Source organism: Lampetra planeri, chromosome 1 (genome assembly GCF_965212315.1).
Source record: "Lampetra planeri chromosome 1, kcLamPlan1.2.h2, whole genome shotgun sequence".
Lineage (NCBI taxonomy): Eukaryota > Metazoa > Chordata > Hyperoartia > Petromyzontiformes > Petromyzontidae > Lampetra > Lampetra planeri.
The window spans coordinates 15,885,919-15,911,638 of record NC_136107.1 but is presented as its reverse complement, the minus strand read 5'-3'; the positions used below and the strand labels follow the sequence as shown (position 1 = coordinate 15,911,638).

Below are 25,720 nucleotides of genomic sequence, written 5' to 3'. Positions count from 1 at the left end.
TTTTTATGTCTGTGGGACCACGTGTGTCTGTGGATTTATTTGCCTGTTACAGGGTCTTGAGACGTGGTGGCATTTTGATGCCATATTAATCTAAACTGTATTGTAATAGGCGCCATGCAGACCATCTTAGGCATGTAATCAGGGCCGGTTTAAGATTTTGTAGGCCCCTGGACTACAGGTACTGTGAGACCCCCAAAAATATTTTCAAAAGGAAAACAAAGTTAAAGAATTGTTTTTATTTGTACAAGGCTAAGAACAAATAAAATTCAGTCTTCACAAATGAAATCACTTTTCACTTAATCTCTGGAGGACCTCCAGCTGGCGGAGGCCCCTGGGCTGCAGCCCCTAAAGCCCATGCCTTAATCCGTCCCTGCATGTAATGTGGACTAGCGGGTCCCAATATTTATGAACCCGTGGACCACTGTCAACCCGCACATCTCCTTTACAAATGGCCAATTAAAAGAAGCCACAGTGGTGTGATTGTGGCCATGCAACCCAAACTATGGACCATATAGTTAACTACTGTAGGCTGCGCTCCTTCAAGGGAGGAATAGCAAAACTCCTGAAGCCCTTTTGTGGCGAACATACCTCGGACATTGGCATTTACCTCTTGAACATATTGCAATACTCAAGAATAGAATGGAACCGTCATAAATATTGTGTTTACCATCATGCACTAATAATTTCTTTTTAGAAGTGAAAACTACACTAAAAATGCTGTGATATGTAAATGCAAATCCATAAAAACTAATAAATTGATGTTATTGACCCATGAAAATAGTTTTACAATGACGGTAAAACATATCTGGGGGTTTGTGAAAAATATTGTATCTAAAAGAGTTATGCCTACCAGTTCCCACGGCCTTGCGGACAGCAGTGATCCACAGACTGCTGTAGGACGATGCTGTACTGTATTTAGTCAATGTAGTGCACATACAGCTGTTTTGTAAAATCCACTACTGGATAAGGACCACGGCCTTGCGGACAGCAGTGATCCACAGACTGCTGTAGGACGATGCTGTACTGTATTTAGTAAATGTAGTGCACATACAGCTGTTTTTTAAATCCACTACTGGATAAGGACCTCCTCACTTCGTGTGGCACGTAGGAGTTAATTCGCTAGCCGTGTGAGCATAGACGTGGCATAGAATCACAGTTTAGTAATGCTCAGATGCACGTTCGCTACAACATACTAAACTTATTGATACCTAATCCCGTTTTCACGAACTGTGGTACCTCGCCATAACGTACTCGAGATGTATGAACTTTAGCATTAAGACCCAAGTTTATTATGTTGCACAGCGACATTGAGTCGCCAGATGGCGCCCAAGCATGAGCGTCCCTGACTGGCTATCGCCTCATGTCTACTCTATTAATATATTTCCCCCCCCCATACCGTATTTATGGCGACTATTTTTTTTATACAAGGGTAAACTAATTTTGATATGATAAACTAATAATACGTATATTATAATAGACAAGGTAATATATCTTAATATACAACAACCGCCATTCGCCATGAAGTGGCAGTGACGTCACCACGGTGCTGGTGCCAGGCGATGCGCACATTAAGGCCACGTGAAGTGTCGAACGCCCACTGGCAGGAGGTCACGGGACAGATCCAGGTGCCATGGGTTGACTGACTGAGATGACTGGCCGATACACCACCTGTGCCCCCTACTGTGCCAGCTTGCAGTGTTTTAGCTACTAGTTGTGATCATCGCTAGAGGACGACTGCCTCCGACTGCCGAGTAGCGTCATTCACGAGCCTCCTCCACAGAGGCCGATCTTGACATCGCTGGTACCAGTCATCAGCAAGTCTACTCAGGTCCACATCCTCTTGTACCACATCACTCCATATCTTATGTAGCCCGTGCCGCACCCATTTAGCCCCCTCTGTCCGGCCGAACAAAAACTGTTTAGGCATGTGGTTGCTGGGCATGCGAGCTACATGACTCAGCCAACGCAGCCTTGCCTACCAGAGGAGCTCACCGATGGGACTTTGTCCAGATCTTTCAAGTATTTGTGAGCTCACGATCCAGCCTGGTTGAACCCAGAATGGATGGTAGGCACACTGCCCAGGTAGGGAAAATTCTCTGCTCTCTCCACAACTGCCCCATTACCAATTGGGAATTGTGGGGGTGGAGTGTTTGATGGCACAAAATATCCACGCAGGTGCTTAGCTTTTGGTGGGACTGATGATAAGGCCCCACTTCTTAGTGGCACGCTCCAGGTTCAGCAGCAGCACCTCCAACTCCTCCTGTGAGTGAGTAGCAATCACCAGATAATCCGCATACATAACATGGTTGACAAATAGGTAGTCATCCCTTGACCACACCCGGCATCAATCATCCTATTGTATCTGTACCAGATGGAAATTCCTCTGGTATAGCCATTGAAAGCTTCACGAACTACGTGGTCGAAAGAGATGTTAAATAATGTGGGAGCCAGAGGACATCCCTGTCGCACCCCAAGGTGAACAGAGAATGGCATCGACTCCTAGCCATGTAGTTTTACCTGGGCCTGCCCACCATCATGAAGGTCCTTAATGATTGTGAGTAGAGATTTCGATTTAAAGCTTTCGTGACTGCAGGGATTCATATTCTTGGTTCTTTTGGTAAAGTCACGTAGAAAGGAAATAATAAAATAATAAAAATAAAACATAATAAAATACAATTCTCACGACGTTTCGGCCACAACGCAAGCAGGACGTTCTACGTGACTTTACCGAAAGAACCAAGAATGTGAGTAGAGAGTCAGGGACACCAAAGGCACGAAGAACAACCCAGAGGTCAGGCCTACTGATGGTATAATAGGCTTTGACCAGGTGAATAAAGCAGAGATGTAGGTCCCATTGGAATTCCCTACACCTCTGTTGTAGCAGACAGACAATATATGGCATTTGTGCAGGACCACCCTTTCCTGAAACCACATTGGGGGCTCCACAAGCCTCTCCTCAGCGTGCCTGGCAAGGCGATGTTGAATAATCCTTGCCAGGACCTTTTCTGGCACACTGAGGAAGGGGATGCCCCTATAGTTATTACGGTCTGTGTGGTTCCCCCTTAAAGAGGGGGACCACCAGGGCATCGTTACAATCCTGCGAATCCCGTCCAGTGGTCCAGACTGTTCTTATCATGCCATATAGGGCAGTCTGTGCACAAACGCCATCCTCCGTTAGCATTTCGTTTGGAAGTTCATCTCTGCCCGGCACTTTTCCTGGTCTCAGACTCTGGATCACCTTCTGTACTTCCTCAACAGATGTCACTTCAGCTAGCCATTCACAGGGGTGACTACTTCTTCCAATATATGAGGCACATATACAGGCACTCCTTGACATACACGATAGATGCATTCCTGGAAAAGCGCTCGTATTTAAAAAATGCATATTTCAGACATAATTGCCTATATTATACTAGCCTATATCAATACAATACACGTACACACAATATAACTTTCAATTTAAAATAAAGTAATGTAAACTCTAATATACTTCATATGAAATTAAAAGAAATACCGTATTACTTACTTGTAACTGCGCCAGAGTTGCGTTGTGGAGAGGATGGAGATGGGGAGGGAGACGAACTTTAAGTTGGTAGATGCTGTACAGTATAGCACACTAGTTATCATACCGCATTGGCTGCTGGCAACGCCATTGGGTCGCAGTGCCAGGCAAGGGTGGCGTTTGTCGCGTTGCGGATGACGTTATTCCGAAAATTGCCTCGCGCATGTAAATAAAAGGTCTAAATGCAAAGCGCGCATTATTCCAAAATGGCGTACCACAAAATCGCGTAAACCCAGGATTTCCTGTATAAATAATATACACTTTTCACGCCGATAGTTGTGCAGTATAGATGCTAGGGCTGAACGATTACCGTATTTTCCCGCATATAACCCGCGGGGTATACCACTTTTTACAAACAAAACAAGACCCTGCGGGGTATATGGAGGTTCGGGCTATCCCAAAAATATTTTACACGTGTGGCATGTCATAACTCGTTGAATGTTTTCATGGTAGGACTATCCACTATGCAACACTTACCTTTGACTAAAGCACTGCTGAATAAATCACTCACACTAAAATTGCACATGTTATCACGTTTTAAATGATTCGAATTGTTTGTACAATGAAATGACAATGTTTGAAGTGGGCGCACTTTGTTTACCGTAATACTTTCAGTGGCTGTCGGGGGGTGCGAAAGTTTCAGCTGAGGCTATGGATTGCACAATTGGAAGCGCCTTAACAAGCGTCTGTTAGACGCAAAATCATAATTGCTGAGGCCCTTAGGCCGCTGCTATTAGCTGAGCACTATACAGTCGCGACCATGAGCTTTGCTTCAAACTTCCAATGGCTTTGTTGCCAGGAGGCAATGGCGTTACCGTAGTGCTGCTAATGTCTGCGCAGTGCGCAATCTACCAGTGCTAAAACTGTACAGGGGTAATTACCGGTCCATTAGTTGTAATATGATGAGGTCGAATGCTGGTAAGCCTAAATTACGCTTACTTACGGTACTTATCTACCAGTTATGTGTTACTTATTTATTGGATATTTACTTTTGTTACTTATTTACTGTTTTTAGTTCACTCGTTTCCGGTTAGTTTGTTTTCTTTGTGCACGTTATGATTTAAATTTTAACAATTGATAGTGGAATGTATTACAAATGTAAACTTTGTATTAATATGATGGAATTAAGCTGCGGTAACGACGTTAAAGATATGAATGAATGCTGGGTATATGGAGGTGTGGGCTATCTGAAATTTGTTTTACACAAAACACTATTTTTGCAGGGTATATGCGTCTGCGGGTTATATGCGTATGCGGGAAAATAAGGTAATCGATTTCAAATCGAAATCAAAATTTGAAACAATGCGATTAGAAAATCGCAAAGGCTGCGATTTTTTTAGATTTGAAAAGTCCTATTACTTTCTTATTGGAATTTTTTTTAAATTATAACTTTATTTAACTTAAAAATTGTTCTATGTTTAATTGTTCTATTTCAATTAAAACATTTGAATAAATACATATTTTAAGTTTTCATCCTTGCATTAGAATATTTCGATCAGTTAATATGTTGATGGTATCATGTGGTAATGCTCCATCACATATTTTAAATCTATTACACAGTGAATATTGAACTGAAGCTTGACTTAAAAAAATGTAATCGCAAATCAAATCGCAATATCTGTCAGAAAAATCGCAATTAGATATTTTCTACTAATCGTTCAGCTCTAATAGATGCGCAATGGGTTACTAAGCATCCTCTGGTTAGGTAATGTACCACATTACGAGGTATTGACTAGGGTGGAGGGAGCAAGGCGGAGGCTGCGGTTGTGGCGGCATTAGGGGTGTTAGATGGTACGTTTGATTTGCGTGCTGGTTTTCAGGAACGCATCCTTAGCGCAAACTGGACTGCACTGCCCTCTGCTGACAAAGTAGTCTCGCATCAACCTACAGTGAGGGAAAAAAGTATTTGATCCCCCGCTGATTTTGTACGTTTGCCCACTGACAAAGAAATGATCAGTCTATAATTTTGATTGTAGGTGTATTTGAACAGTGAGAGACAGAATAACAACAAAAAAATCCAGAAAAACGCATGTCAAAAATGTTATAAATTGATTTGCATTTTAATGAGGGAAATAAGTATTTGACCCCTCTGCAAAACATGACTTAGTATTTGGTGGCAAAACCTTTGTTAGCAATTACAGAGGTCAGACGTTTCTTGTAGTTGGCCACCAGGTTTGCACACATCTCAGGAGGGATTTTGTCCCACTCCTCTTTGCAGATCTTCTCCAAGTCATTAAGGTTTCGAGGCTGACGTTTGGCAACTCGAACCTTCAGCTCTCTCCACAGATTTTCTATGGGATTAAGGTCTGGAGACTGGCTAGGCCACTCCAGAACCTTAATGTGCTTCTTCTTGAGCCACTCCTTTGTTGCCTTGGCCGTGTGTTTTGGGTCATTGTCATGCTGGAATACCCATCCACGACCCATTTTCAATGCCCTGGCTGAGGGAAGGAGGTTCTCACCCAAGATTTGACGGTACATGGCCCCGTCCATCGTCCCTTTGATGCGATGAAGTTGTCCTGTCCTCTTAGCAGAAAAACACCCCCAAAGCATAATGTTTCCACCTCCATGTTTGACGATGGGGATGGTGTTCTTGGGGTCATAGGCAGAATTCCTCCTCCTCCAAACACGGCCAGTTGAGTTGATGCCAAAGAGCTCCATTTTGGTCTCATCTGGCCACAACACTTTCACCCAGTTGTCCTCTGAATCATTCAGATGTTCATTGGCAAACTTCAGACGGGCATGTATATGTGCTTTCTTGAGCAGGGGGACCTTGCGGGCGCTGCAGAATTTCAGTCCTTCACGGCATAGTGTGTTACCAACTGTTTTCTTGGTGACTATGGTCCCAGCTGCCTTGAGATCATTGACAAGATCTTCCCGTGTAGTTCTGGGCTGATTCCTCACCGTTCTCATGATCATTGCAACTCCACGAGGTGAGATCTTGCATGGAGCCCCAGGCCTAGGGAGATTGACAGTTATTTTGTGTTTCTTCCATTTGCAAATAATCGCACCAACTGTTGTCACCTTCTCACCAAGCTGCTTGGCGATGGTCTTGTTGCCCATTCCAGCCTTGTGTAAGTCTACAATCTTGTCCCTGACATCCTTGGAGAGCTCTTTGGTCTTGACCATGGTGGAGAGTTTGGAATCTGATTGATTGATTGCTTCTGTGAACAGGTGTCTTTTATACAGGTAACAAGCTGAGATTAGGAGCACTCCCTTTAAGAGTGTGCTCCTAATCTCAGCTCGTTACCTGTATAAAAGACACCTGGGAGTCAGAAATCTTTCTGATTGAGAGGGGGTCAAATACTTATTTCCCTCATTAAAATGCAAATCAATTTATAACATTTTTGACATGCGTTTTTCTGGATTTTGTTGTTGTTATTCTGTCTCTCACTGTTCAAATAAACCTACCATTAAAATTATAGACTGATCATTTCTTTGCCAGTGGGCAAACGTACAATATCAGCAGGGGATCAAATACTTTTTTCCCTCACTGTATGACACCTAGTTTATGCGTGCTGGTTGCCCATCCAAGTACCTGCCTGGCTTCAACCTGCTTAGTTTCCTCGATTTGGTCATTGGATATTTGTTCATCCAAATAGAGTTAGCAGTTATTTATACAGTTGACTGTTTGTATGTATATACTGTATACTATATATAGAAATTGTCTGCAGCGTTTTGTAGTACAAATGTTATTAGAATTGTAAAATAATTCAAGTATTTTCCAAAACTGAGTTGTTACCCACACATTTACAGTACTCTATGTTACTATTTACATTATTCGCAGGTACTATATTGAGTTCACAATATATACTCTTAATATCAACAAGATCAATGTACAGTAATATGTTTTAAAATAAACACCTCACAGCCATTTGTGTTGGATATAAATAATTGTTAAAGGTAAAGACAATAATTTATCTCACTGATGCCATTGCTGGCAGTCGGGCCTCATATCGGGAGGCCCCCTGGAGAGTATTTGGCCTACTCCACCGCCACACTTTACCCCACCACATGCGAACTTGCCCTGCAGGTCGACTGTTATTGACCCCTTCATGGTTCAAGCAGTGAATGCGTTATTGTAATAATGCTAAATAAAAACACAATTTTTTCTCCTAAATTATTTTTGTGTATGCTGAAGTACTGTTTTACCTAAGATCTCTGATCACTGAAGCAACAACAATATAACTATATTGTATATGACAACGTATGTACATTATGTATGCATTTGAAAGTATTTATAGGCTGTATAGCATTTGTACATTACTCTGTGCATATATGCTATGCATATTTGAAGACACTGCCATATGTGTATACTGTCTTTTGGGACGATACGTTTAAATGTGGGTCAGTTTAGTATAAGGGCATGGATATTTAGTCGATGCATTTACATACGGATATTTATGGACAATGTTTCAGTAGGTGTACAGATACGACTGCACATTAATACACGTCAGCCCTTTATAAAACCTCGGCTGGATGAAGGGCTTCCAAGACTAGGTTATAGAGGTTGCGTGATTTGTAATTCACCATCCTGGTGAGTGCGGGTTTGTGAATGGTTGGCTAAGGGGCTTTTCATATATATACCGCTACTGATGGGGGCCATGCCTGGGAATTCAGCTCAGCTAACTTGTTTCATGGTGCTCGTACAGGCTATGTTTGGCTATTTATAGACGACTGTATATCATTCGTGTGTTCCCTAATTACGGTTTTACAAATATGTATATTTTATACTAAATGTGTACAAGTGTATTCATGTGCTTATGTTTATAGAATACATTATACACGGCAGTGTGCTTTACATATCTCAAAGGGGTCACACTTCAGCGTGGCACGATCAGGAGGAGTGTGCGCGGGAGCCCGCAGTTTCTGTGAGACTTGGGGACCCCTGGATGCTTGCTGATACCAGCCCACCACCACCCCGACTCCCCTCCCACAGGAGCGTCTGCTTATGAGTCTCCTGCCGAGGCACGTGGCCATGGAGATGAAAGAGGATTTCCTAAAGCCCCCAGAACGAATCTTTCACAAAATCTACATCCAGCGGCATGACAATGTAAGGTGAGAAATAATATTGATAATACCCATACGACTACTAAGACTAAATACCTGCACAGTATATGTATGCAAGTGCAGTAATACTGTAGTAAGTTCAAAGGCAATGCAATACAGAAGTGAAATTCAATTAACCTGTTTTCATTACAGAAACATCACTATTTGATGGATGTCATATTTTGAATTTAAAGATGTGTGTCGCCACCATGTGTTTTGTCACAAGACTACAATTTGTTAAGTTTCAAATGAACAATTTACAGTAAATCTGAGGGTTGAACTGTTATGAATAATGTATTGTTAATTAATCAGTCTGTAACAATGCACAGGTTAGCATTGCTTTTTACATTTTCTCTCTGAACACATGTGTAAGTGAATATTACGGGACAAAAATACAACTTAAAACGCCAGGAAACAATAAGAATAACACCGGCCGGAGCTTTTTATTACTCCAAAAAAACCTCAACACATTCGTCAATAATACTGCCTTTAAAAATTACTTTTATAAAACAGGCAATGTTTTGGGCAGTGGCCCTCTTTCATAGCACATATTGAGAGGTAAAGTCTGATAAGAGTTGGAGACTGCACTTCTTTTTTACACGAGCGTTTGCACCGCCAAAATATATATGCCACACATACGACAGGCGATGCGTGCAATACACACTTTATACAGTTACATGTCCTCTTCTTTGTGTTGGAGAATGTCATCACGCTTTTGTCGCCATCACAAATGCGCACACACGGGATTGAGGAGAAAAGCACGGGTTATTGTTATCTTGAGGCCCCATAGAAATAAATAATTTGGGAGATGAAGTGCGGCGTTCCCTTGTGCTCGCCCGCAGAAGGTGTGCAAAATGTTATATCCAAAAAATGCGTCGCTATTTCTGGCCTTGGGAGGGTCCCAAGTGACCTAAGTCACAGAACACATCTGACTCTGTCAATGTTTCTGTTCCCCCCCCGCTCGATTCGTGCCTAACACTTAATTTCCTTCCAAAATCTGGTCCCGTCTCTCTGAAAAAAATAAACCGCTTCTACTCTCTGGATATCAAGACCATGGCTTGGGATAAAAAGTTCCTGAATTAAGCCTCCTGGCTTTATAATTGTGTGTGCATCTTTAGTTTATCATATACATGTATTGTCATTGGTACATATTGTTCATTTCCCACAATCATTGAATATTTTTGCACATTAAAACGTGTATATTATTCAATATTTTGTATTTACCTGTGTGTGAAAGTGTGGCTTTAATGTTGTGCAATTTTTTGTTATTCAAATATTCATGAACATGTTGCACATGTAGGAGAATTAGGTTATATCTTACCAGAATCTAATAGCCCAGGTTTTGAAACACAGGTCCAAATTGATCTAGCACGTTCAGTACTATCATACCAGGACTTGTTATTTATTACATGGATGTCAAGTGTGAATGCAAAAACTTGAAATTCCCACCATTCTCAATCCACCCATGGATGAAGGCCTCCCGACAACATTTCGGTCATGGGGGTGTTAGGACCAAACTTCACTACGCAGTGTGGCTTATTAAAGCCGGGGCTGTAGGACCACTTCAGATATGTCTTGACACTGCTGTTAGCCATGGCCAGGAGTCAAACCTGTGTCGCTGCGTTCAAACCACAGCACAGTAACTGCTATGCCACCACTCCACCCAGGAATGTATATATTATATAATTTATAGATGTAATTTTATTGAAAATGTTGTGGTGTTCACGGTGCTTGAAACAGTTGATGATTTTGTGTCAGATCAGTTTCGTAACAATATTAATTCATTCTTAGTTTGTTCTGAAATTAATTCAATTATGTTTCTGAAATTGTATTCGATTGCTATTGCAGCATGCATAATGCATAGCAAATGCATACTAACAAGACTTTTACGGTCTGCCGGTACTGTATTGTGTTTCAGCATCCTTTTTGCAGATATCGTTGGGTTTACAAGTCTGGCATCGCAGTGTACGGCGCAGGAGCTCGTTAAACTGCTTAATGAGCTTTTCGGAAAGTTTGATGAACTGGCTACGGTATGCATACAACACACCAAGGAGATTGATTTTATACCGTCATTTATACTGCGTACATTATTATTTCTCTAAGCAATGAATTAATTATTTAAATGTTTACAACAGCTGTTTGTGGGGTTTGTTTGTTTTCTTGAGAATGGCAAATAATGTGTTACCAGTCAACTTGATAGCATGCTGCTTAGATGATTATTATTTTAATAATGCTGTGGTTACAAATGATTGGAATTTAAATCATTATTGAATTAAGAGTGAGCAATTGTATTCAAATTCCATTTACGTTTCATCCTAGCTTCTACCAATTATAGTGTTCTATTTCATATTTATTTTTATCTTGAGCTTTTGTGGAAATCCATCTTTTGGAGGTAAAAAGGACCTTTCAGAAAACAAATGTGCATCTGCATAACTTATCAAAGAAATATTGTGTGGAATCTGATTAGTGCATACAAGTCATCAACCCATGTCTGTTGTGTACAGTATTTGAGTTGCAAACAATGTATTTCAAATGATAGACAGCGAACTTGCGAAAATGAAAAATAGTGAGTCATCGTCAATTATAAAATGTACTTTACACGGTTAAAATAGTGCCAATACTAGCATGTATTTTTTACAAGACCGTGTCAAGAAGGTTGTGCAAAGATGCAAGCATATGGGAGGTATTAATGTTTTGTGAGCAAGAAAACTATTCAGTGCCGACCGTTTGTATTTCAGGAGAATCACTGCAGGAGGATTAAAATTCTGGGCGACTGTTATTACTGCGTCTCAGGCCTAACGCAGCCTAAGGCGGACCACGCTCACTGCTGTGTGGAGATGGGTTTGGACATGATTGACACCATCACGTACGTGAACAAGCAGCTCATCTAGAGCATCTCATCAAAGCCATGCCATTTGAATAATAAGAAATTAAAACTGTTTGATGTCTCTAAACTTGCTTTGTATACAGTCATACACCTATTTTATCAGGCTCTTTCAAATATCGTGGAACAGAGTGTACGATAATTAATCAACGACGCTAGATTTGGAACTGTAAAGCCATAGAAATTAAGTGTTTAATATTCATGATAATCAATGTGTATGCCTGTGTACGTATTTTAAAACGTTCTGCAGCAATGAAAATACATGTAGCATAAATTATACATGACTGCATTTTCTTCTTAGAAAAATAGTACGACGCATTTTACAAGCAATAAATTAAATGTATTTATAGTGAAATCGATGAATGTTGGTCAACCTTGACTGTGCACTCCTGTTTTTCTTTTTGTTTATGAAGGCAACAAATTGGGTTTTTATTACAAACTATCAGCCCGCACATCCTTAGGATGTGTCCGTCCGTCCCTTCCTCTAGCCAGTCAGGCAGCAAATGTTTTAAAAATATAATATTGTTAAAGTACCGTTCATTGAACGGCGGTCCTCCCGATTGTCCTCACCTCCCCCCCCCCCTCTCGTGCGTGACAACCCCTGGGACACCCCCTATCACCTGCATATACCCCAAATCGCGCCCCACCTGCGCTCCCCTCCTCGCATACCCCGTCCTGTGCTCCCCCTGCCCCACACCACGCCCTCTAACGCGTGCCCGTCACCTGCATGTTGGCCACATAAACGACTCTTCCCCTCTGTGTGCTGGGCGGTGCATGGTCTCCAGCTAGTCAGAACGCACTCTAGGTGGTCAGTCGCCAGCCAGGCAGCCAGCCAGTCGGTCAGGCATCCAGCTAGCCAGAAAAAGTTTTTCTTATAGAGTATGATAGGACTGCCCGCGCATTTCCGCGGGATACACGGCCAAGGTAGAGGGTGGGTGGGAAGCGTGATGTCAGCAAGCATGAGCGCGGTTTAGCACTGTGGGATACGGGTGACCTCATCACTTAGGCATGTGTGGTGACACCACCACAGCACCCTTCCCCGTGCTCCAGCCAGCCAGCAAACAAAACTTTTTTCCTCCTTAGAGTATGACAACTGCTAATGTGGTAGGATAAAACATTTGATGAAAAACTTGAGTTGTTTCTTTTTTTAAATCCTTTATATTAAGTTCGCTTGCTTGCTTGCGTGCTTGCGTGCTTGCTTGCTTGCTTACCGCCGTGCAAATCTTTCGGTCGTTTTTTAACCCACTTCCCGTGATCCAATCGAGCTGACATTTTCCACACAGACTCGTTGTGCGTGACAATTATTTTTTTAATCCTTTATTAAATCCTTTATATTAAGTTCGCTTGCTTGCTTGCGTGCTTGCTTGCTTGCTTGCGTGCTTGCTTACGACCGTGCAAATCTTTCGGTCGTTTTTTAACCCACTTCCCGTGATCCAATCGAGCTGACATTTTCCACACAGACTCGTTGTGCGAGACAATTAATGTTCGTGAAAAAAAATTCCCAAAATGTTACACTTTTTAGGCAAAAAAAATTATTTTACGTATATTCAAATAGAACTCATTCACAGTATAAGAGCCCAGAGCGTAACCCCTCCACAGGCCGTGGCGGAGTAGCGCAGTTGGTAGCGCCCTCGCTTCCTATGCCTAAGGTTGCGGGATCGATCCCCGCGTCCTCCACAGGCGAATATATTTTTAAATCCTTTATATTAAGTTCGCTGCCACGCATATAAAGGATTTATAGTGAAAAACTTTTTTTTACGGGTTATACTTATATTAAGTTCGCTTGCTTGCTTGCGTGCTTGCGTGCTTGCTTGCTTGCTTACGACCGTGCAAATCTTTCGGTCGTTTTTTAACCCACTTCCCGTGATCCAATCGAGCTGACATTTTCCACACAGACTCGTTGTGCGTGACAATTAATTTTCGTGAAAATGTTTTTCCAAAATTTTACACTGTTTAGGGAATTTTTTTAAAATATTTTATTACCAATTGCTTAATGCTGGCAGACAATCATCTGACCCATAGGTGGCAGCCATCTCAAGCCAGAGGACGAGAGGACTCTAGCCACCACGCATATAAAGGATTTATAGTGAAAAACTTTGTTTTTACGGGTTAATTTTTTACTGATAAACATTTGATCCATTTCTAGAAACAAATAAATGAATGATGAGTGTGTATCCCATCTAGGTCAGTGGCGGAGGCAACTGAGGTTGACCTGAACATGCGAGTGGGGCTGCACACTGGCCGTGTGCTATGTGGAGTGCTGGGCCTGCGCAAGTGGCAATATGATGTATGGTCCAATGATGTGACGCTTGCCAATGTAATGGAAGCTGGTGGTCTGCCTGGGTGAGCTCATCGCAACATGCAGGCACATCACAATTGAGCAGGATTGTGTGTTCACTCACATTCACTGCATTTCCATGGAGCACTTGCTAGCTGATCACATACCGTCATCTCAGCTTTGGAACGTTTTTTGTATGCCTTGAAATGGTAGAGGGACGCTCGTGAAATAGAGCCTAGGGTCAGCAGTAGAGCAAGCGGCTTGCAATCATAAGGCTGTAAGTTGACTTAAGCCATCACACCTCTAGGGTCGATAAAATAAGTATTACTTTTTGGGGAAAACAACAGTGGCTGTCCTTTGGAGAGATTCACTGTTGCAATATGAATTGGAATCTCCACCACCAGCTCAGGGCTATAATGTATAGGTGAGCACTGCCTTCAATTGAGCAGAAAATAGTTTTGCTGTGACTCTGATCATTGAAGTGCTATGGGAAATAACTCAACTCATCTGACTTTCATGAAGCTATATCATATAGTGAAATCATCTGTGAGGGTGGCCAATCAGACAAGAAGGACTGGAGTGTAAATGTGCCAATGGTTGTCAAGCAGCAATGACATAGGTTTATGTTGCATAGACACGTGGTAAATGATAGTGCGTCTCAAATTGTTTAGGATATAGCCAGAAGACCCTTATGGGGAACAAAGCAATAATGTCACTCTCCGTGCCAAGTCTCTTCTTGATACTGTGTTACAAGCAACACATAAGGAACAGCTGTGAAAATATGTATGCATCTTTATAAGATGAAAAAAATAATCCAGATATGTAGAGGTGGTGTCAATGTATTGTATAAATACATTTTTCCCATTTTAGCAAGACAGATCTGCTCAACTTCTTCAACACGTGGAATGACCTTCAACATAACACGAACGCAAGTTGCTATTTTGTTTTTATTATTGGCACTATTGTCCTATGTGTTACAGAAAAGTGCACATCACAAAATCCACCCTGGACTGTCTGAATGGGGATTATGAAGTAGAGCCTGGAAACGGAAAGGACAGAAACAGCTACTTGAGAAAGCACAACATTGAAACGTACTTCATCGTTCCGTCGCACCGCAGGAAGGTAAATTATACCACCGCAAATTTTTAGAACTTGTAAAATTCTACCAAACACCCAGTGCATTCATTTACTTTAATCAAATGACATTGATATGCACTTCGTTGCATTAACTAAAGGCTCACATTGGTGTCACTTGTGTATGCAGACCAAATATTTTAGCAGGGACACAAAATTCCTTCTATGGTAGTGCATGAAGAAATTTTATTTTCCAGCTATGCAAGAATTATTCGAATGGCAGCTATCGTCCCTGCTCCCCTCTACGTAATTGTCGCTTTGTCAATAATTACCATTACATCGGTTACAACAGTCCATTGTGGGCCCTGATTTGTTTGTGCAAAATGAATAAAATATACTTTAAAGACTATAATTAATGAACGATTTATTAGTCAATTGTTGCAACAAACGTTCACGTGCATGTACACGTGAACATTTTCAGTGTTTTTACACGTGAATATTTTCGGTGTTTTTACTTACAGCCACAACAAACACTGAGTGTGACAAATGTAAATGTAAACATTAATCTAATTATTTTTTGTGTGTATTTCGTTTTATTGATACATAAATATTGCCTTTTCAGATCTTTCCAGGCCTGATATTGGCTGACATTAAACCAGCTAAGAGGATGAGGTTTAAGACCGTGTGTTACCTCCTGGTACAGCTGATGCACTGCCGTAAGATGTTCAAGGCTGAAATCCCCTTCTCAAACGTCATGACCTGCGTGGATGACGATAAGGTGAGGTCCCTGTCTTTTTATAAGCCATGTTTTTCAAGAGAGTGATTTGAAGGAACTGGCAGTTGCTTTTGTGCACAGCCCACATTACTCTGTGTCAGTGTTAATTTTGTTAATGAACTGAGGTACGAAAATAGTCAAGAATTTTTTTTTTCATTTTAGTCAATGATGGCTGAGTCGGCAAAACTCATCAAGCATGACGAAAACTATGACTATCCACCAAAGACTATGACGAATTAACCATCGAATATGCAATCTAAGATAACTTAGAGACAGCAGTGCAGTGAGAAAGACCAAAATTGGTAATTGGCTATAATATATATAACATATTTACACACACAGCATGTATTAAATGAGGGAGGACCACGTTATTGACTGCTCTAGACTATTCGTCTAAGAGAATGACTAAATGAAATCCACAGACGCAGATGACTTAGATGCTGCAGGTTGTCGTCGACTGCGCTAAGCCTGTGATTAAATGAACGCTGCTCTGTGGTACACCGTGTGCTGCTGCCAGGGCCGGGCTATGCGCACGGCTTCCGAGAAACTGCGCCACCGCTCCTCCTTCTCGTCGGCGCTGCTCCACAGCAGCCCAAGCTCCCGCGTCAACCGCTACATCACGCGGCTTATTGAGGCTCGCAGCACAGAGTCTGACATGGCCGACATGCACTTCTTTTCCCTCTGTTACAAGCAGTCAGAACGCGAGCACAAGGTATCGCCTGTTGGGCAGAGCAGAATATCCTCCTTGTCTTTTTTTGTTTAAATTTGTTAGTATTAATGTACAGTTGTGAAAAGGTAAGGGTGCAGAGCTGTAATATATTGCTCTCGCCACTGATGGCAGAAGGGCTTTCACTAGAGGGAGCTCTAGAGAATGGTATTTTGGTCTACTCTTCCACACTAGCCACATTTGTTTGAAGTGGTGGGAGTACCCACACTTTGCCCCACCACATTTGACCTGCCAATCGAGCTAACGGTTTTGTACCTAATATAACCAGCTACCACTGGATTCCAAGTACAATGTGTTAGCCGTTACATCATGGCAGCATTCATGACCTAAGTCCACTTGGCTTAAACATCATTTTATACCTTCTTCTTCTTCTCGAAAGTCAGCTTTCCATAAGAGCCTGTATTATGTTGTTTTTGTATATGTACCATATTTTCCCGCATATAGCCTGCATACTCATATAACCCGCAGACGCATATACCCCGCAAAAATAGCGTTTTGTGTAAAACAAATTTCAGATAGCCTGCACCTCCATATACCCCGCAGGGTCTTGTTTGTAAAAAGTGGTATACCCCGCGGGTTATATGCGGGAAAATACGGTAGTTATTATATTTATGACAGCCTAAAAGCACGATATTGAGCAATAGTGATTATTTTTATTTTATTTTATATGGGTTATTGTAATGTTGGAATGTATTAAAAATGTCAATGTGGCTAACACACGCTGAAGCCAAATGAGTTGAATTTAACAAAGTGTGGCGTAGGGCAGGCGGGGTCCTGATCCCTAAGGAGAAGGATGCAGTGAACATCAGCCAATTCCGCCCAATCTCCTTACTGAATGTCGAGGGTAAAATCTTTTTTAGGGTCATTGCCCAGAGGATGGCCGAGTACCTGCAAAGGAATGCGTACGTCGATACATCTGTACAGAAGGCAGGAATATCAGGGTTCTCTGGCTGCTTGGAACATTCCAGCATGGTCTTGCACCAGATCCAAATGGCCAAGGTGGAGAAAAGGGACCTCCATGTAGTCTTCCTCGACCTCGCCAATGCATTTGGCTCTGTGCCCCATGAACTTCTGTGGTCTGCCTTCAGATTTTTCCATATACCGGACACCATCACAACCCTGGTGAAGTCGTACTTTCAGGATCTGCAGTTCTGCTTCACCACCTCAGAGTTCACCACCTCATGGCAATGCCTGAATGTAGGTATAATGGCGGGATGTACCATTTCTCCATTGGCATTCATAATGGCAATGGAGGTTATCATCAGATCCTCAAAATGGGTTGCTGGTGGACAGCGAGTCGACTCTGGTTTTCGCCTCCCTCCACTCAGAGCCTACATGGACGACATTACAACATTGACCACCACTGTCCCATGCACCAGAAGACTGCTCAGAAAATTCGAGGAGAACATCAGCTGGGCCCGTATGAAGATTAAACCATCCAAGTCACGCAGCATCTCGATTGTGAAGGGAGTACTCTGTGACCTTAAATTCTTCATCGGAGATGACCAAATCCCAACAGTGTCTGAGCAGCCGGTAAAAAGCCTTGGAAGGTGGTATGGTGCAAGCCTGAAGGACAAAGACCAGGTGCAACAGCTGCGCAAAGACATCAGTAGTAGCCTACAGTCCATCTACCTGGAAAGTTAAAGGCCTGGTGTCTGCCGTTTGGTCTCCTACCCCGGGTGTTGTGGCCCCTAGCAGTGTATGAGGTTCCAATCTCAACAGTGGAGAAGATGGAAAGAGGAGTCACGAGCTACTTAAAGAAGTGGCTCGGAGTTCCACGATGCCTTACCACCGTAGGCCTCTATGGAGATGGTGTCCTCAAGCTGCCCCTCACCAGTCTAACAGAGGAATTCAAGTGTGCAAAAACCAGGCTCCAGATGACACTGAGTGAATCTCGAGACCCAGTGGTGAGCAACAACGCGCCGACCTTGGCAACTGGGCGCAAATGGAGGCCAGGAAAAGCAGTCCAGGAGGCAACAGCAGCCCTCAGACATGCTGACATTGTGGGTCATGTTCAGCAAGGGAGAGGAGGCCTTGGGCTAACTAGCCGTGCTGCTTGGAGTAAGGCCACTGCACCAGAGCGGCGGAAGATGGTAGTGCAGGAAGTACGCCATCAGGAGGAGGCTGCAAGGTGGGCCAAGGCAGTCTTTCTTGCCAAACAGGGACAGTGGACTCGATGGGACAGTGTGGAGAAGAGGAAGATCAGCTGGAAGGATCTGTGGGCCATGGAAGCGAGGCGGTTGAGCTTTTCTATCAGAGCAACATATGACGTCCTTCCAACACCAGTTAATCTTCACCAATGGTATGGTGCAGATCCGGACTGTGCCCTTTGTTCCATGCCAGCCAACCTCAGGCACATTCTCACAGGGTGTAAAACAAGCCTCACCCAAGGACGCTACACTTGGCGTCACAACCAAGTCCTTAAAAACCTTGCGTCCGCCCTGGAGGACAAGCGAGCTGCCACCAACTCCCTACCACCCCCAGCAGCATCACACCCCTTACGGACGACCTTTGTCTGCGAAGGGGCTAAACCACCAAAGAGCGGCTCTACACCATTAGAGCGAGACCAGCTGCGCTTGGCCCGCGACTGGAAAATGCTAGCTGACATTGGCCGGCAACTTGTGTTTCCTCCGGAGATCGCAACCACCACCCTAAGACCTGACATGGTGCTCTGGTCCCGTTCGCTCAAGAAGGTCTTCATCATTGAGCTCACAGTACCCTGGGAGGACTCAGTAGATGAGGCTTATGAGCGAAAACATCTGCGCTATGCCGATCTAGCTGCCGAAGCACGGCATCATGGCTGGAACACAGAAGTCCGACCAGTGGAGGTGGGCTGCAGAGGTTTTGTGGCAACATCTACAACCAGACTGCTTAGAGATCTGGGAATTAAGGGCCAGAGCCAGCGTTCGGCAATCAGAGCTGTATCGGAGGCGGCAGAAGGCAGCAGTCAGTGGCTCTGGATGAAGAGGAAAGACCCCAGCTGGGCCCCAAAGTGAGAGGGCCAGGAGGTATGCAGTCAACAATGCTTGACTCAGGGAGGAGGACGCCCCTGCCATGCATAGTCCCATGGGATGTTGGCTATCAACAACAAGGCAACTCCTATGACTAATTGGGAATGGGACGCAAGCGTAGGATTGATCACCCTGTCGCTGGCCGCCTTTGGGGAGGGTGTATAGTATGAAACACCCAAGGAACCAAAGGTTCACTACTGACGATGCGCTCCCCAAATTTCACCAGGCTCACTGTTCATGAATTCTTGGAAGTGCTTGCACAAAGGATAGTAACATCTCATCCTGTGTTCTTGGAATCTTCTGTTGACAAGTTGGCACAAGAATTGTTATGATTAAAGAAATATGAATATATTTCGTTATTTTGACGACATGTTTCTTTTAATCAAAGTACGAATGTACATAATGAGTAACTGATGCACAAATATAAACAAATGGCCAGACAAATGAACCTTATGGCGGTACCCCGGGATACCATAGTACCTCGGCTCTCGCAGAATGTCCGTGATGCAGTCATTTTTAGTCTGCTGATGGTCGGCGATGCGGCAATGAACTCATCTCGACAAGCTGTACACAATGCACTATGGTGCATACGAGCGTTCAGGGTTTCAGCGCAATCGTCCTCGCTGTGTTTTGACATCGCGGAGTAGCACTGATTTCGGATTGATTGGTACCCTAGTCACGGAGTACACCCCTGGAAAAAAATAGTGTCCCAGAAATCAAATATTTAATTGCCTCGGCCATTTTGCATTATTTTGTACCCCGGGGTACCGCCATAAGGATCAAATAACCGAGTACATGGTATCATTTTCAAATACTTGTTTTTGTTCGGCAATGCATGCACTGTCAAATAGGTTTGTGAGGAGTCATACTTTGTGTCGGATTACTTGTCGCTAATGACCGTTGCTCACGTCTGCCATGCTGTTGTGTTTCAGTACCACCAGCTGGAGGATGAGTACTTCACGAGTGCTGTCACACTTTGTATGATTCTGGCTGCTATCCTGGGCCTTATTTACCTGCTGCTACTTCCACCGTGCGTACAAGTCTACGAATAACACCACACCACTGCATCCATCATCATCCTCCTCCTGAGTGTTTTCGTGCCCGGGTTTGGGCCAGAAGGATCATTCGCATCCAGCTCATTAGCATACATCCCACTACGAGAGCATCTACTCAAAATTTAATTTCAAATAGTAATAACTGACTATTCGTAACTTAGTTGTTGCATTACAGTCACTAAATATAATTAAATCATGTTCCCGTGGTGTATTATCATGGAGATTATATATTTACATAAGCGTATACGATTACATTCATTACATTTAAGTTGTTTGAAAAAAAAGCACTGCTGTCTTGTTATTATAGGATTATAATGACTTACATCTGTGAACATTTGCTATGTAAATCAATATCCTTTTCATCTCACTTGCTTTGTAGTTTGTTGATAGTGCTGTGATGGTTTCTCTTTGCAGGAACACTGTGGTGGTGGTGCTGCTCGTAGCGTCAATCTGTTTCCTTGTGATTTGCCTTATGTATTTGCATATTGCACATGTACAGGTAAGTGCCTCGATATAATACACTTTGTATTAGAGTGTCTATTTACCATCCTGTAATATAACACTTCATTTCCACTGACACATCCGAGCCATGCCAGGGCTGCTCCAGGCCATCACGTGGATCAGAAGGCACTGGTTATTAAATCCTTTATATTAAGTTTGCGTGCTTGCTTGCTTGCGTGCTTGCTTGCTTGCTTAGGACCGTGCAAATCTTTCGGTCGTTTTTTAACCCACTTCCCGTGATCCAATCGAGCTGACATTTTCCACACAGACTCGTTGTGCCAGACAATTATTGTTCGTGAAAAAAAATTCCCAAAATGTTACACTTTTTAGGCAAAAAAAAATTATTTTACATATATTCAAATAGAACGCATTCATGGCTTTGGCTGAACGTCAGAGTGTAAGAGCCCAGAGCGTAACCCCTCCACAGGCCGTGGCGGAGTAGCGCAGTTGGTAGTGCCCTCGCTTCCCATGCCAAAGGTCGCGGGATCGATCCCCGCGTCCTCCACAGGCGAATATATTTTTAAATCCTTTATATTAAGTTCGCTTGCTTGCTTGCTTGCGTGCTTGCTTGCGTGCTTGCTTGCTTACGACCGTGCAAATCTTTCGGTCGTTTTTAACCCACTTCCCGTGATCCAATCGAGCTGACATTTTCCACACAGACTCGTTGTGCGAGACAATTAATGTTCGTGAAAAAAAATTCCCAAAATTTTACACTTTTTAGGCAAAAAAAATGTATTTTACATATATTCAAATAGAACTCATTCAGTGTAAGAGCCCAGAGCGTAACCCCTCCACAGGCCGTGGCGGAGTAGCGCAGTTGGTAGCGCCCTCGCTTCCCATGCCAAAGGTCGCGGGATCGATCCACGCGTCCTCCACAGGCGAATATATTTTTAAATCCTTTATATTAAGTTCGCTGCCACGCATATAAAGGATTTATAGTGAAAAACTTTGTTTTTACGGGTTATACTTATTTTTTCACTGCTGAAGTCGAGCTTTGCCGCCAACGTCATGCAATGCAAGACGTCGAGACGAATGTAGATGACAGAGTGACGCCGTGTCCTCATAATATATATCGGACTGACGTCAGACACATTGAACACATGTCATTAACATTTCAGAACTCTCAAGTGCAAATAGGAGAAAGTTCGAGCTTTACGCGAGTTCAAAGGTGGTTTGGTTTCGTCAGGGATATCATTGAAAGGACCTCGATAGCAGATGCACAGAGCAACACAAAACTTGTGAGCATCTTTGCATCAGTTGTGAGAGCTTGAGATTTTGGGACAAACGCATATTTCATATTCCGAATACATGTTATTTATACACCTGCGCAATATCTATGTATGTATGTTAAACTTCTTTAGCACCATATGTAGCCAACCATACTAATCAGAGGTGCGATAGTTAGTCTATAACTATAAGTTAAATTTCGATTTAAAGCTTTCGTGACTGCAGGGATTCATCTTCTTGGTTCTTTCGGTAAAGTCACAGGTCTGTCGGAAAGACAGCGTCTGAATGAGACAGCGTCTGAATGAGACAGCGTCTGAATGAGACGCTGTCTTTCCGACAGACCTGTTCTTCACCTGAGGACGGCTGCTTGCGTTGTGACCGAAACATCGTGAGAATTATTTTATTATGTTTTATTTTTATTATTTTATTATTTCCCTTCTACGTGACTTTACCGAAAGAACCAAGAAGATGAACTATAAGTTACATATTTTTCTCCCTCTTTGCTCGGAAGCTGGGCAATTACAAGAAATATCAGCTGATCGCCCATTTTTTAGCAGTCATGCAGTGTTAGTCATTAACGACGGTGGTAACGCATATTTAGCCGTGTGTGTATATGCCTGTAAATTTTCATCCAAGGATGAGAACTCTGAACTCACGTGATCCTAAGCTAATGAAGTACCATTTTTTTACAAACATTTTTAGGTTTTGATTGGTATAGTTTTACATCCTGTACGAAATGCTGCAATCGCATTATGGTGTTCTAGTATAGTAATATTTATACTGTAATACAATCACGATTTGAAGCTTTTGTGACTGCAGGAATCCACTCTTTGGTTCTTTCGGTAAGTCACCTATGTGACTTACCAAAAGAACCAAGGAGTATGTAATACAATCATTTTACATTTATAAAAGGTAATTAAAATTGGTCCCATTATCTTCAGTAATGCTGTAACTAGTGGTGTTAGAGCAATGGCGTTTCATAACATTACTAAGTTTTACAGGCCAAAGGAGTTATGTGTGATTGTATGTGATGTTGAAAGTACTCTACTGTGATATTCGTGTGTGCAGTGTTTTCCAGGCTGCCTAACGATACAGCTACGGACTACCCTGACCCTCTGTATAATTGCCCTAATATTCTCCACTGCTCAGAGCTGTGTGGTGAGAGATGCAATTTAACTCGATTAACCTTCACATTGTTTACACAAAAATATCTTGCAACAAAAGTGAAAGTTTAACATCACAATACTTGTTGTTGCAATACCTTTTAAAGTCTGTTTTAAATTAAATACAGTATAACGTCACATATCCAGTTTTATAAAGACTGAGGTATAGGCTGATATGTAAAAATGTCAGAAGTGCGAACATCGATATAGAATTAGAATTCCAGGCAGCACACATATACTACTGCACTGGGTGTCGGCAGTTAATTGGTCAGGGTGGATATGCGACATTATACTGTTAGGTCGTGATAATTTGGACTCTCTGCCAATTCGTATATATATTTTTAATATTAACACTTATTGCACGCTGATCTTCTTTGCAGGTGGCCTGCATGACGTGGTATTGGACAGAAGTTGGAAACTCTTCCATTGCGATTGTGACGCCCACGTCCGAGCACGGACTTGTGTCGGTGTCCATGTTGTCGGTTACGCCCCAAACCCTGCCGGCTCTGGAGGTTTCCCAGTTCAACAGCACCTTGACCGGAGTAACTGCGACCACAGCAAGTCCCTCCGCACTGGCATACACGCCAGCGCCCAGTGACTTGGCACAGTATGGCCTGCTGGGCTGCCTCAACAGCATCCTCACACTCTCCCTCTTCCTGCGCGTCTCCTCCCTGCCCAAGCTGCTGATGCTCATCTTGCTGTCTGTGGTCTACGTTCTGGTGCTAGAGTTAGGGGGATATCGTCACATTGCCGGGTAAGCTCGTAATAATATGGGGACCTTTTGGGCGTGTTGGTCTAGGGTCTGACCCTTTTAAAGAAACAGACCTATAAAATAAAAGATATGCTTGATTGCATTGACCGAAATGTCATAGATACTCCTCGAATGATATTCCCTTATTTCTCGCACAAACCGTACCCGATTGGTCCTCTTATCCATTTTTCCATAATACCTCTTTATTTATTTTTTTTTATAAACAATCCTAGTTTATAATTTAAATGATCGAATAAATTATTATTTCTCTTCTTGGTTCTTTCGGTAAAGTCACGTAGAAGGGAAGTAATAAAATAAAAAAAAAATAAAAACATAATAAAATAATTCTCACGACGTTTCGGCCACAACGCAAGCAGCCGTCCTCAGGTGAAAACCAGGTCTGTCGAGGCGACAGCGTCTGAATGAAACAGCACCATGCTAAAAAAATTATTATTTACTTATGTGTTTTCGTCTGTCAGTCTATTGGCTTTCCAGAGCAATATTAAGCAGCATGTCTTTAAGCAAGCACACTGGGAAGTTTTTTTATTAGTAGAACAATAAAATATGTTCAATCTTTTTTATATTTGCTTTTGGATGAAGGCCACCCCGTGCCGTGTCGGTAATGAAGGTTGTTGGATCACACTTCACGACGTTGGTCAATGTAGTTTTTATTTGTGTGTGTGTGACCTATTTGAAGCTGGCAGGTATGTATCTATTTTTATTCCATACTACAGTATGCATTACTTTCAATACATGCAATTGCATCGACAAAATTAGTAGGTGTTACTTTGTAGGCAATCATTTTAAACATCTCAGCTGATTATTAAGTGTATCATCCATCACGAGTTTGAAGCTTTGTCGAAATTTTTTAACCTTTTCTATTTAAATGATTTGAGCCTCATTGCTTTTTTGTGCAATTTATCTGGAAATGAGGAAGAAGAGGTCAAGTGATTTTTACATTGCCATTGATATTTATTTTAATCAAGCAATGACATCGTATTTGTGGTTTCTATAAATAAGTGCATTTTTATAATTGTTCACGTATTACTAAAAAATCCTACTACTAATTATCCAAGTACTTTATGATTATTTTTGTGCAGACATAGAATTATATATATATTAATTTAATTGTAACAGTGGACCTGTTTATAATTGGTTTTTTACCCTTTTATCTGGCAACAAAACTGACACCTTTTTTTACAAGGAGTCATGTTTGCATTGACCACAATACCTGCAGTCGGAATGCAAACAAAAACATAACTCTGATAATGTATGCACTGTCCTTGAAATTGATTGGTCCACACCCGTGACAGCTTTCCTTAGAGCCTAGTCTCACATGGTGTTGGACCAGATGACGCCAAAAGGCGCACAACTTAAAGACAATGCACCATCAGAGTATGAGAGCTTGGGGTAAGCCTTTACACCATTGGAACCTCCTTTGCCAGTAACAAAATATGATCATTGGTGTTTTACCCTTTTATCTGGCAACAAAACTAACACCTTTTTTACAAGGAGTCATGTTTGCATTGACCACAATACCTGCAGTCGGAATGCAAACAAAAAACACAACTCTGATAATGTATGCACTGTCCTTGAAATTGATTGGTCCACACCCGAGACAGCTTTCCTTAGAGCCTAGTCTCACATGGTGTTGGACCAGATGACG

At 42.4% G+C, this 25,720-nt stretch overlaps 1 protein-coding gene across 2 annotated transcripts in view; it reads left to right on the top strand.

Moving 5' to 3' along the window:
* Window positions 1-25,720, top strand: part of LOC144718963 (adenylate cyclase type 1-like) — a 44,811-nt gene that overhangs the window by 13,908 nt on the left and 5,183 nt on the right. For both annotated transcript variants that reach the window (XM_078594620.1, XM_078594610.1), the window contains 11 exons: window positions 8,499-8,617; window positions 10,527-10,638; window positions 11,347-11,474; window positions 13,677-13,835; window positions 14,751-14,892; window positions 15,467-15,622; window positions 16,137-16,331; window positions 20,290-20,387; window positions 20,827-20,911; window positions 23,209-23,298; window positions 23,684-24,057. In XM_078594620.1, coding sequence (XP_078450746.1) covers window positions 8,499-8,617; window positions 10,527-10,638; window positions 11,347-11,474; window positions 13,677-13,835; window positions 14,751-14,892; window positions 15,467-15,622; window positions 16,137-16,331; window positions 20,290-20,387; window positions 20,827-20,911; window positions 23,209-23,298; window positions 23,684-24,057 — 1,658 coding nt within the window. The remainder of the gene's footprint in view (window positions 1-8,498; window positions 8,618-10,526; window positions 10,639-11,346; window positions 11,475-13,676; window positions 13,836-14,750; window positions 14,893-15,466; window positions 15,623-16,136; window positions 16,332-20,289; window positions 20,388-20,826; window positions 20,912-23,208; window positions 23,299-23,683; window positions 24,058-25,720) is intronic.